The 13,570-nt window shown below is 36.5% G+C and overlaps 1 protein-coding gene across 1 annotated transcript in view; it reads left to right on the top strand.

Annotated features, from left to right (window-relative positions):
* The first annotated feature begins 944 nt into the window (after positions 1–944).
* Positions 945–13,570, top strand: part of LOC114027037 (aromatase) — a 28,012-nt gene continuing 15,386 nt past the window's right edge. The window contains exons 1-3 of the mRNA XM_027840868.1: positions 945–1,122; positions 4,259–4,409; positions 13,279–13,433. Of these exons, the coding sequence (XP_027696669.1) occupies positions 978–1,122; positions 4,259–4,409; positions 13,279–13,433 (451 nt within the window). The 5' untranslated portion in view covers positions 945–977. The remainder of the gene's footprint in view (positions 1,123–4,258; positions 4,410–13,278; positions 13,434–13,570) is intronic.

The following is a 13,570-nucleotide window of genomic DNA, read 5'->3' as shown; positions in this document are numbered from 1 at the left end:
TATAAACCTCTATTGAAAACCTCTGTATTGAAAAAGACAAATTGAGTAGTATACCTATGAATGACACAGGATAACCAGAAAGTAAAAATAAAATGTAGTTGATCTAGTAGAGAGGGCATGCCTCGTTGATTTCACTCACTGGCCTATAAGACAGTTGGTTATTGGCATCCTACCATTTCCTAGAATATAATCAGCCTTTTCTTATCCCTCTCTTCTCCTCTCCTTCCCCTCTTTTTTCCTCCCTTTTTTTTTTCCTTTTCTCTTTTATCTATGACTTAGGCCTACTACTGGCTCCCATTGGTATTGCTTAAGATTCAGTAATGTCTTAAAGATTTTGGACCCCATTGAAGCCAAGATATTTTTCTGAGTGAGAATGGTAGAATTGAGTTCAAATTAAATCATTTAAAGGCCCTGAACAAAATCTCTTCAGTACCCTAAGAAGCAGCAACTTATCTTGGAAGCTCATAGTTTGTAGACCTGGGTTTGGACAAGGGGGTAGGGGGGAAGGATTTGGTTTTTGTTTTAAAAGGTAGATTTTCAAAATAGAACCTTCAACTGAGCTTATGAGATGATTCAATCTCTGGAATGAACTTCATCTCCTTTTATTTTGGTTAGAAATTTGGTGCCCTAGTGGTGTGCACGTCACTCTTCTAACTCAAGGGCAATTTTAAAGATATCAAAGTCTTATCAGGTCAAGTGTCTAAAAGAACCTGAGAAAGACTACCAAGGTCAGAAATTATTTCAAGCCAAGGAGTCTATCTTCTAATTGCTTGTTTTGACTTGTAACCACAAATTTGTCTTGTCTCAGTGTCCAATCACATTATAAATCAAAGCTTGCATTTGGTGGGGATACCTATACTAGAGGGTGCTTTGCAGGGGGAATGTGAATTGTAGTTTAAAATTATATTGGACTTTTCCATTATTTCTGCCATTCTGTAGGTTTTAAAACAGTATTCTCTGAAGGCAAGAAAGACAAGATGATCCTGGAAATGCTCAACCCAGTGCATTACAACCTCACCGGCATGGTACCTGAGGCAATGCCAGCTGCTACTATGCCAATCCTCCTCCTCACCTGCTTTCTCCTCATGGTTTGGAGTTATGAAGGCACTTCCTCAATACCAGGTAAAATGGAGGTGAAAAGGATTTCTTTTTGTGGCTTAGCAGAAAGTTTATTTGGGCTTTAGGGCAACAGAGATGGAGAAAATCTTGCACAATAGCATGAAGACAGAATAAAAGGCCACTAGCATAGTATGAATCCTATAGCCAGGGTTCTACTAGTGAACTGTAGAATTGAAATAGTCTTTTAGATAATCCAAGCCAAATTTTTGTTTTTAAGTCAGTTGTCAGGACACTTAAAATCCATCCAGCCCTTTAAAACCATCTATATAAATGCCTCAGTTCTACACTTCACTTTCTTTCTTAAGGTACACTTGGCAAAAGTATCCTCTTAAACTGAGGCTTGAGATGAGGTAGAATGAGGGGATGTTGGAAATTGAATTCCAATTCCTTGTTTTTTTTTAATGACAGTTTTCATTTCATTCCACTTTTTCTTAGCAGGTGAACTCTGGACAGCTTTCAGCAGCTCTTTCAATTTTCCCTCCTACTTTGCCTCCGACCTCCCTCCCTCTTTTCCCTCTACCCTACTCTTTCTCTCCTCTCCTCTTTCTCAAGAACATGGTCAGGCTTAGTGGTCAAAGCTGGGTGGGCACTGGGGTAGAGAAGGGAGGGAAGGAATTTTCTCCATTCCTTTCATTTCCCACCTTAAGTTCTGCTATAAATCACCACAATGAAATCCATAGGGAGAGAAAACTAGAAAATTGAGACGATTATCCAGATTTTGCAAGTCACAAGCCCTACAAAGCTGTTGTTTTGGGGATTGCCCAGATGATTTCCTGTGAGTATGTCTTTAGTTTTTAGCTAAAACTTCTCATGGTAGGACTCTTGAAATGTGTCAAATATTATCTGTAATTGTGGTTCCTAAGCATGTTTATTAAGCTTTTGAAAGTCTGTTCTGCACAGCCAGAGATAACTAGGCAAGTTAGGGTAGAACCAAATGCCTAGCTTTGGCAGAGTAGCTAAATAATTATGGAATATTTTCCCCTGAATTATCCAAATAATTGCCTGACTCTCCACTTGCCTCAGCCTGGTATGTTGGGCTAATTTAACAGCTGATTTTGACAAGAGCACAATTTGATCAGTTGACATACAATTGATCATTAGAGTGGGCAAAAAATCTTAATCCACTTTCTGATATTTCTGTGAGACTATCAGTGAGTAAATTAAACCTCATTGGGATTATTAGTTTCACAGTCTATAAATTCCTAGTGCTTTACTTGCTTTGCTGAATTAAACTATGATTTTTATCAGCTGTATCTTTCTATTTTAAATGATTTTTCTAAGTAAATACTAGGGTTATTTTGACACAATGCCAAATATTAGGATGAAAAGTGAAAAATTTAGGATTTCAGTCATTTCTTTCCATATCTCCAGATGTTATCAAATTATGTAGGTTAAAACATCCAGATATTTGCATGGATTTTTGTTTTAATCCAAATGTTTAGCACTATGTAGAAACAGCTTAAAAGGATTCCCTAAAGAGTAAATGTATGGAAATCTTACCTCTTAGGACATATGCATAAATCTAATTATAAAAATGCCTTCAGAATTTGTTATTGTTCATATTACAAAATAATTACCTCTATGAAAAACTAATGAAAACTGGCCAGTCAATTCTTTGTTAGAGCTGTGTGGGATGGTTTAAATATAAAAACCAGTTGCTGAGTTCAAAGACTTGTGCTATTATAAAAATATCTTATATAGGAAAACAACCATATGTTGTTTTCTTATTTTTAAAATTCACATATGTGTGTGCATGTGTGTGTGTGTGTAATGATCATTTTGTTTCATTTTTTTTATCTGATATAAAATGACAGCCATCCTCTTAGGGGATGAAAGAGAAATTATCTTTGTAGCTTCTCTGACCTAGCCATTGTAAAACCAAGTATTGATAGTTATTTGGTGAATCCAGAACTGGAGAACCAGTTCAGATAATTTAGATAAAAACTTATATTATCAAGATTGTGAATTTGACAACCTGGATTCTAATCCCAGGTCTGCCACCAGCTGGCTGTCTGACCTTGGAGAGGGAACTTCACATCCCAGGGCCTCCGTTTCCTCATTTGCTGCATGAAGGTGTAGGACTACATGATCATCAAGCTTCAAAATTTTATGATTCTGTGATTGTACATTTAATTCTATAATCCTCAAGTTCACTTGGGCTGGTGATGGAAAAGATGTTTCATAGCACTCCCTTTCCACTAAATGTAACATCATTGACAGTTTGAAATTAAAAGGAAGAAAATTTAAAAGGTTATTTTATAATAAAACCACAAAACTATCTCAAAATTAAAAAAAAACTTTTTACTACAACTAGTTAAATTCATATCACTTCTTTTGGTGCTTTCGAATGAACAGTATATGAACTTTTTCATCAGTATGATGAATTAAATGCTTTTGCAATTCTCTGGATGTGTTTGCATAAGCAATGTGGGGAATTGAGTCAATTATTTGAATTCAAAACATCTGTTCTTGGGGGGAGGGAATGGATTGTTGGGCCCAGATTATCCAGATTGGCTGGCATTGATCAGGCATTGGATAATTGTTCAATTCTTTGACCCACTTTGTTTAACCTAAAGTTCTCTTTTCCCAATGAAGCAGTGTTTAAAAGTGAAATTATATGCTTTGATAGACATTATTATCATTACAAAGTTGTAGGACTTACTTGATCTGTCAATTCAGTAATCTGTAAAATGGTTACTCCAAAATGACCATTCAGTTTAATCTTGACTCAGTCACTATTTTTTTTTACACAAAAGCCAGATTTGGAGCATCGTTAGACAATTAAAATGGTTTAACTATCTTTCTTTCACTAAAATTCCTGTATTTGTTACCTGACCAACTAATGAACAAAATTATACAAAATGAGAAATCAATGTACCCCCAGTTCTTTTAGGCTTTAGTAGGACTGATATGAAATTGAACTACTTCATCTACTTAATTATCACTTATTTATGAAAGGAGAAAATTCTTCAAAGTAACCCTACTTAAATTAAATTAAATTTTAATTGAATTAAATTTTCATGGTAACTCAAGAATTTGCATTAGAATTCAGATGTAAAAGAATTTGCATGATATAAAAACAGCATCTGGTTTTTAATATGGGCTAAGATGGTAATTATATTTTGAATATTTTTTCTAGGTCCTGGCTACTGTATGGGAATTGGGCCCATCCTTTCACATGGCAGATTCCTATGGATGGGAATAGGCAGTGCCTGTAACTATTACAACAAGATGTATGGTGAATTTACAAGAGTATGGATCGCTGGAGAGGAGACACTCATTATAAGCAAGTAAATATATTTTTAATCTTTTAAGAAATAACATTATAAAGTTTTAATTTGGGCTTTTTATTATGAATAATAGTTATTTCATTATATTAAGATGTTTTCTATGTTTGTATAATTACAAGTAAAGTAAGGTACATAGCTGAGCTGTTTAACTGATAAAATTGAATAGTGCAGACAGACTGAATAATTTAGGTTTTGCTCAAATAGAGACCTTTATAGGCAAAACAATTGAAAAGTTGAGTAGTTCTCTAACAAATCTTGACAGAGAATTTGTAAATATATAACATAGATATTAATGAGGGTTTTAAAAGCCAATTTTAAAAGCTGAATTAACAGTATTGTTGGATTATAACAAAAGGAAATCGGGCTGGTCCAGTTTGCTTGAGGGAAGAGCTTAATGTATTTCCAGTTCTGTACTACTCTGTTCTGCCAAATGAACAGATCACAGAAAAACAAGTCAGTTGCATTTTACACCTCAAGTTGTTTATGTGGAAAACATTGTACATGGTCCAACTGATAGGTAGAAGAAAGCAATTTCTGAATAAATCTAGAAAAAATAAATTACTGAGGAAAAAAAAAAGTTTTGAGGGACTGAATTGTCCAAATTGCCTTTCTAACACTGGTCTAATTTTGGCTGTGATGTGACAGCCAAAATAAGTTAATGTGATTTTAGGCTACATTAAGAGAGGCACAGTGTTCTTCTTACCCCAGAAAGCAGAACAGGGAACAATGGAAGTTTCAGAAAGGTAGATTTAGGCTACCTGTAAGGAAAAATTTCTTAACAATTGAAACTATCCAAAGTAGAATGGGCCACTCTCTAGTAGATGAATGGTCAAAGGATATAGACAGTTTTCAAAAGGATTACAAACTACAAATGGCCATTTGAAAATGTGTTCTAAGTCACTAATAATGAGGTAAGGGGAAATTTTTAAGACTCTGAAGTTTCACTTCATACCTTAGAAAGCAGCAAAAAACATGGGAAAAAAGGTTCCAGAATGGATTAGATCACCAGGGCCTGGAGTCAAGAAGACTTGAGTTCAAATTTGTCTTCAGACACCTACTAATTGTGTGACAACGGGCAAATCACTTAGCTTCTGTCTGCCCCAGTTTCCTCTGTAAAATGTTGTTGGTGTTGAGAGAGCTGTGAAGTGGTCCAGCCTTTCTGAATTTCATTACAGAATTAGACAAACAAAACATCTAAACTGTCCATACTCTTTGACTCAGCAATACTCTTACTGCACATATACACTCAAAGAAATCAAAGGCAACAATTATTGACTATATACCAAAAGATTCATAGCAGCATTCTTTGTGGTAGCAAAAAATTAGAAACAAAGTGGGGGACCATTGCTAGGGCATGGCTGAAAAAGCCATGATGTATGAATGGAATTTAATATTATTGTGTGGTATGAAATTATGAATAAGGATTTTAGAGAAACATGATAACATTTGTGTGTGTGTGTGTGTGTGTGTGTGTGTGTGTGACTATGGTGATGTCCCTGGAAAGATCACCCAAAGGAAGATGATCCTGGATAACAGGAAAACCAAGGAAAGTTCTATAGAAGATAGAAATGAAATTTATTTCCTCCCTCATGGGGAGTTGGGGAGGAAAGACTACCAGCAAAGAATATTATATTGCAGAATATTGTCAGACCTGATCTCTACTATCAGATACTTTTGTTTAATTGTTTTTCTTTGTCTCAATGGAAGGTTCAATTTGAAGAGATGGGCTGGTAATGAATGTGATATGAAAACAAAAGTTAGCATAGATGGAAAACTGGAAGGGACCTTAGATATCATCTACCCCAAGAGTTCTTAACTTGGAATCTATGTATTTGTTTTTAAAATATTTTGATAACTTTATTTCAATGTAATTGGTTTCCTTCGTAATATATTTTATGTATTTTTGAAATTTCATGGCAGCTAAGTGGCCCTGTGGAGGTCTGAGTTCAAGTTCATCCTCGAACACTTACTAGTTATATGATTCTGGGCAAGTCATTTAACTGCTTCCTGCCTCAGTTTCTTCATCTATAAAATGGGGATAATAATAGAACTTACACCCCCATGGTTGTTGTGAGGATAAATGAGAGAATATTTGTAAAGTACTTTGCAAACCTCAAAAGCACTATATGAATGCTAGCTATTGTTATTATTATGCATTTTAAAATATTATTCTGAGAAGGGTGGTAGTCACTTAACATCTTAGTGCCATAGCAACCCTCTAAGACTACCAGCTATAGTGCAAGTGTTGATCCCCATTTTTAGAGTTTCCTATGCCCATGAAATCATAGGTCTGTTTAAAAAAATAAGTAAAGCACTTTTGCAAATTGTCTTACTTCAGGTCAAGACTATAAATTAATAAATTGTTGTTTAAGTGTACTAAATAAGACCTTCATAGCTTAAAAGAATTACCAAATTACCTGGAATTTAGCCATATCTTTCTTGAACTGGTCATTTGGAGGACAACTGGGGAGGGGATGGAATTAATATCCAGATATTTGAGCTTGGTGTACAAGTATTTGGCTATTTGGATTATTTTCTTTTACATTCAGGTGGTATTGTAGAGCTTCCAGAAATGCCTATTAGCTAATGTTTATATGATTTAATGCAAATGGCCACCCTAAAACACCTTAATAGCCAAAACATACTGTTTGATTTTTTGCCCCTTTTTTTCTGCTTTGGACAGAATTCTGGCCAACAAGTTAAAACTAATTTTCCATCTGAACCACTTAATTTATATTCATTTACAAAGTCAGTATTTTGGCTACTTATGCAATCAGCTGTCTTAAGAATGCCTCCTTCACTATTTGAAACATTGGCTGGTAGATAAGGACACTTACTGTGACCTGCTCAATCTCCTACCACTCACCATTTAGCCATTCTTGTCTGCCCAATGCCTTGCCTGTCCCAACTGGGCTTTTGCCTACCCTGAACCTTCTTTCCTCATCAAATAGATGAAATGGTCCCATTAACTTCAGGGTTTCTGATCTGAGCTGGTGATATCTACCAAGTTCTCAAGGGCTAGAGGACATTTTAGTTTCAGTTTAAAGGTGTGTTGGTTGAACCAACCCCAAGGGCCTTTCATAGGAGGAGGGTCTTTCTAAAAAGAAAGGCACCAGATTCTGAATTTAGACTACCTGAGAGAGCTTCCAGCCAGGTAATCCTGGCTATCATGGAATTACCTACGCTTCTCTATTACTCTGGAGAAGCTTTCTTCCTGGACTCAGTTGATGAATTCAGTGAACTCAATCAAACTTTTAAGACAGTTTAGTTAAAAATAGAGTTGTGAGAGAAGAGTGGACCCTGGAAAGTAGTAGAATAAAGAAGTATCTCTGAGGAAAGCATTAGCCCAGCAGCAGATTCAAGATCAAGCATTTACTCTCCAAATAGAGCTCTTCCTCTTCTAGGGTATTTACTGAAGTCGATTGCAGACAGCTCTGCTTTTGGAAGGAAAGAACTTGCAGGCACTACAATTTTGTTCCTTTTTAAGGAATATTTTGAGAAATGACATACACCATCATTAGAAGGAGAGTTCTATTAACAGCAATGAAGCCTTTCTTGTGTGACCTCAAACAAATCACTTAACCTCTCTGATACTCAATTTTCCCATTGGTAAAGGGTAGAATCTGGACCAGATGACCATTCTAGTTCTGAATCTATGATCCTAAGAACCTTAATGAAGCCGGAGAAGCTTATTCAAGCAGTGATGTCTTCATAGCCTCCTTGTCCCACCCCCCCCCACTTTCCATTTTCCTCCCTGTCCTCTTTGCCCAAATTTTTCACATGCATGCTAAGTTGCCTTTAATCACTTCACAGGTATGTTACCCTGTCGTTGAAGGCAAACTCTTCCTGGGGAGAAAGTGTTTGTCTTGATTCTCTCTTTTTCCTGTCGACTCTTCAAATCTTATCCAGAGCTGCTTTCTCTTTGAAAGTTTTGACACTAAAAGGCTTTTTCTTTTTGTAAGAAAATCGTGTTAGTTTTTTTTTCTCTTTTGAAAAGTTTGAAGGTTACATGGAAACTATGACTAAACCTATAGGGAACCCATATATTACCCAGCTCAGATTAGCCCCAACTTGCTATATAGTTGAGGTAGGAGCAGAAGTACTTTCTGGAAACCCCTTCAGTCCTTATAGAAAGACAGATGCATCAAACACTGAAAGTGAAGGCAGGCTCAGAATTGGTTTTGGATGACCTTAAACAGACCAGGTTGACGTGATCATTTATTGTTAAGCGGGTCTCCTTCCCAGTCATATTGGAAATGTATTGAGGCTATAAAGAAATAACAATAATTCCACAGGCTTTGTATATTATAAGGGCAGTGAAGGGTGCTTGGGCAGGCAGAGAACTTAGGGATTGCTCATTGCCTCCTGGTGTGGAAATTCCCTCCACCAATGCAGATTGCAACTTGTCTATGACTCATTTAATTCAGTAATTTGACTGAGGCCCTGGAAGGCTAAGTGAAAAAACAAGCATTTATTAAATGTCTACCCTGTGCCAAGTGTACAAATATTTTCTCACTGGTTCCTCATAACAACTCTGGGAGGAAAGCACTATTATTCCCATTTTACAGTTGAAAAATTGAGGCAGACAGAAGTCAAGTGACTTACTGTGCAGTACCCAGCTAGGAAGTGTGTAAGGTGAGATTTGAACTCAGGTCTTCCTGACTCCAGGCGTAGCAATGTATCTGCTGCTATACTTAGCTGCCTTGCCCAAGGTGACACAACTAGTTATAATCAGAGGCAGAATGTGAATCCAAGTCTCCCTGACCCCTACTCTAACACTCTATCTATTATATCATGCTATCTTTCCAGACTAATATCTTCATAACAATCAAATTGTCAGGTTATATAAAATCAATCAATTAACAAGTACTTATTAAGTTCCTACTCTGTGCCAGTCTCTGTGCAAGTGTTGGTGATACAAAGTCAAAAGCAAAGCAGTTCCTGACCTCAAGGGGCTTATATTCTAACAGGGTAGACAACAAGTATGTATTTATATATGTATGTAGCTTATGGTAGGTACTTAAGAAATGTTTATTGACTGACTGACTATGTATATACAGCATATACTATGTATATATTGACCATGTATATACTGACTGTCTGTAAGGGTGTACACAGTCCCCAGAGGAGAAAGCACTAAAAGTTGGGGGAATAGGAGAGGGCTCCTGAAGTAGGTAGCACTTATGCCGAGTCTTGTAGGAAACAGAGATTCCAAAAGGTGGAGGTGAGGCAGAGGAGTGTTCCAGGTATAGAGAACAACCAGTGTAAAGGCACAAAGCAGGAAACAGTGTTGTATGGGTGAACTGGGGAATGGAGAGTGTTGGCCCATAGAGCTGGACCACAACACATGATCCAACCATGTTAAATACTTTCATTTCAAGAACTTTGCCCATGACCTTGTTAATTACTGGTTTTCTATTGAAAGAAGTTCAATGTATGTATGTGTATGTGTGGACCGCAGAAACTGGTTATAAGCAACAGATTTCCCTTTATATAATAATATACAATAATAAAATAGTGACATTCCCTTTAAGGGATCTCAGGGACCATCTAATTTTATCCCCTTGTTTGTAGTTGAGGAAACCTAGGCCTGAGGGAGTTGAAGTGACTTGCCAAGGTCATACAGATAGTATACATTAGAGGTAGGATTCTAATCCAGGTCTTCAGACTCCAGAGGTAGTGCACTATGGTTTTTGCCAGCTCTTTTAGTAGAAAGAGCATTAGATATGAAGTTAGAAGAACTCAGTTCAAATGTAGATTCCAGGGCTTACAGCCCACATGATCTTGGACAAGCTCTTTCCCCAAACTGGGCTGCAGTTTTTCTTTAACAGTAAAATAAGGTGTTTGGACTACTAAGGTAGAGCTCCAGCTCTGAATGTGTAATCAACCCTACAATCTCTCTTTTTTGCTCTTGGTTTAGTTTCTGGCTCAGCATTTTTAAGATGTTAGCTCCCTCTATTGGACATTATTTTCAGGCAACAGCACAATTTACTGACTGAAGGAAACCTACAGGTAACAACAAAAAAAATTAAAAACAATTCTCTGACAGAGTTGCACTGAATAATTTAGTTTAAACAAGTGCAAAAGAGACATCAGCCAAAAAAAAAGTTATATATTCAGAAAGCATCCTAAAGTGTTCTTGCTGTGCTCTGTTCTATACCTTAACTATTTTTTTTTTTTGCATTTCATATTTTTTTTTGAGAGCAGGGAGTTCACCACCAAATATCTGCTATAATTATAAGAGATATTGGGGCAGGAAGCAAGTAAACTTGGGCTCTGATCTCTGTGTTTTGAGGTGTTCAGCCTCCACATAGAGTAGCTTTTCCATCTGAGACAATAGTTTTTTTTCTTTTCTGAGACAATAGTTTTATGCTATTTGCTACACTGTCTGCATTGAAGGAAGACCCTAGAATTAAACAGAAGAATTTTTTGTCATTTTTATTTGTTTGTTAAAAAGAAGGAAAAAAACTTTACAAAACTCTGCATTAGGTTATTTGGGATGAAGGCAAACAGTGAATACTTTGATTCAAAGATGAAATCTTTTTTTCTGAAAGATTTTTGGTTCATCAGTATTTAGACTTTAGGTTAACTATGCCTTCAATTACTTGTTTTCTTTTATTTGCTTTGCTATTACTTCAAATGTTTATTAAGTGAGACATTTCAGTGTGGTTGATTAAACAGGATAAAATTGTTAAGGCTTACACACATACTTAAATTGAGGCTTAGTAACTGTATAATTTAGGTTAAAAAACAACTCTCAGTTTACATTGTCAAACAAAAATGTGTCAATTTGTGTGATGAGAGCTGTTGAAAAGACATAAGTAACTACCTGTATAGACATGATCTGATGTTATTTAGCCCATCTCAGCCACAGTTTCTTCATCTGTAAAATGGCAATACCATCTACTTCATACAATTGTGTTGAGGTTCAGACAAGCTAATACATGTAAATAAAGTGCTCTGCAAATCTCCAAGCATTATATACATGCTAGCTATTATTATCAATATCATTATTATTAATTTTGAAACTGGTGTTGTCCTAAGGGTAATGAATGCTGTGATGACGGGTTAACTGTATTCTTTAAATTCTGTTTGTTTCTAACAATGCCCAGATAGAATAAGTATCTCATGATTAATAACTGTTCTCATCTAAACATTCAGTCTAGGTCTCTATAGCCAAAAGGATAATGGAGGACTGGAAAAAATAATCTCTATGTGAGATGTTGCTAATAGGGCGTATGGTAAACACACACACACACACACACACACACACACACACACACACAATCCATCTTTCACAATATATGAATCACTACCTCCATTCTTCACTTAGTTTTGGTCATGCGGAGCTGACCATGCTCTAACTCCCTTTGCTGTATCTCCAGTCCAATGAAAGAACTGTCTGCTTTTTGCTGACCCTGATCAATCTCTGGTAATTCCTCTGTAATCTTCCCCCGTGGAAGTTGGGGGAGTGGGCCAAAGACTGGGTCTACCAGTTTGTTTAGCCTGATTTGTGGCATAGTTGTATCCTTGAGCACTCTGGGGATTTAGCCTTTGTGCTCGGTAGAGTTGTTTAGTATAGTAAGTGATTAATAAATGTTTATTGATTAATTCAGCCAGAGCAGAGCTGTTACATGACAACAGATTGACTGACCTCTCCCACAGAACCTTTTCAATCAGTCAATAAATCAATAAGCATTTATTAACATGCAAGGTTCTAGACACTGTACTAAGCCACAAGCATGTAAACACAAAGAATGGAACAATTCTCGCTCTCAAGGAACTTACTTTTTAGAATACCTCTTGCCCACAGTAATTTATTTTCACTCTCAATTTCTTCATTTTACAAGGGAGTCAATCTAAGCACTGCTACTTGGTGAAAGCTGGTACTTTGGATTTGGAAAATAATGGGACCACAGTGGTCTGCATAAAAAAAAATGACCTGAATTATTGACTTTGCTCTGCTTTATTTTTATTTTAGTTTACCTTTCTACAACAGAAAATTCAAGTTCTCATTGCTGTAATGGACATGAGCACTATTATCATGAATCACCTACTGCACTATAGGAGAATACTCTATAACCAATGGGTCGCATTGGGAATCTTGGTACCTTGTCCTTGTCAAGCATAGCTCATGAGACAGTTCCTCCAGATGTAATTCCAGCTCAGCTTGTGAGCCAGCAGGCAGGGCAAGTTGGCAAGTAGCCTATTATGATCCAGGCACTGTGCTAGCTGCTGGGTATACAGATACAAAAAAAAAATGAAACAACTCTTACTTTCATTACTATTCTCTCAGAGGGAGATAATATGTACACATATGACTATTTACCAAATAAATGCATGGTAATTAAATACAGAGTACTTAGGGAGAGAGGTCACTGGAAGCTGGGAGGGATCAGGAAGGGCTCTGTGTAGAAGGTGGTATTTGAGCTATGCCTTTAAGGAAGTACAGGAATCCATGATGTGGAGGTAAGGAAGGAATTTGTTCCAATATAGGTTACAGACAGTGCAAAGTCATGGAGATGGGAAATAGAATGCTGTATCTGAGGAAGATAGAGAAAGCCAATTTGGCTGGACCATAAAATACAGGAAAGAAGTAATGTATAATAAGTCTGAAAAGATGGGTCAGGGCTGGGCTGTGAAGTGCCAGACAGAGGAGTTTAAATTTTATCTCTGAGGCAATAGGAAACCACTGGAGTTTATTGAGTAGGGGAGTGGCATGGTCAGACTTGGACTTGGTCACTTTGACAGCTGTGTAAAAGATGGAAAGTATATGTATAAAACAGTTTATATTTGTAAGATTATTTATATTTGTTAAAGAGCACTTCCTAATAATAAAAATTTTCTACATTTTCTTCTATCTTTTCAGGTCTTCAAGTATGTTCCATATAATGAAACATAGTCACTATATTTCTAGGTTTGGAAGCAAACTTGGGTTACAGTGTATTGGAATGCATGAAAATGGTGTCATATTTAATAACAACCCAGCTCTCTGGAAAGTTATTCGACCTTTCTTTACAAAAGGTAATCAAGTTATTCTGGGCTTACATCCTTACTTTCTTTTTTTCCCTCTGTGAGTGAATTTTGATGATAACTCAATCCTGTTATTTTGTGGACTGAGGTGCCAATCTGAATTTTAGTCTTCTCTTTGGATGAGAACG

This window comes from Vombatus ursinus, unplaced genomic scaffold (assembly GCF_900497805.2).
Source record: "Vombatus ursinus unplaced genomic scaffold, bare-nosed wombat genome assembly UNPS02014848.1, whole genome shotgun sequence".
NCBI classification, from domain to species: domain Eukaryota; kingdom Metazoa; phylum Chordata; class Mammalia; order Diprotodontia; family Vombatidae; genus Vombatus; species Vombatus ursinus.
Note: the sequence above shows the minus strand (reverse complement) of the source record. Positions and strands in the feature narration are given on the sequence as shown.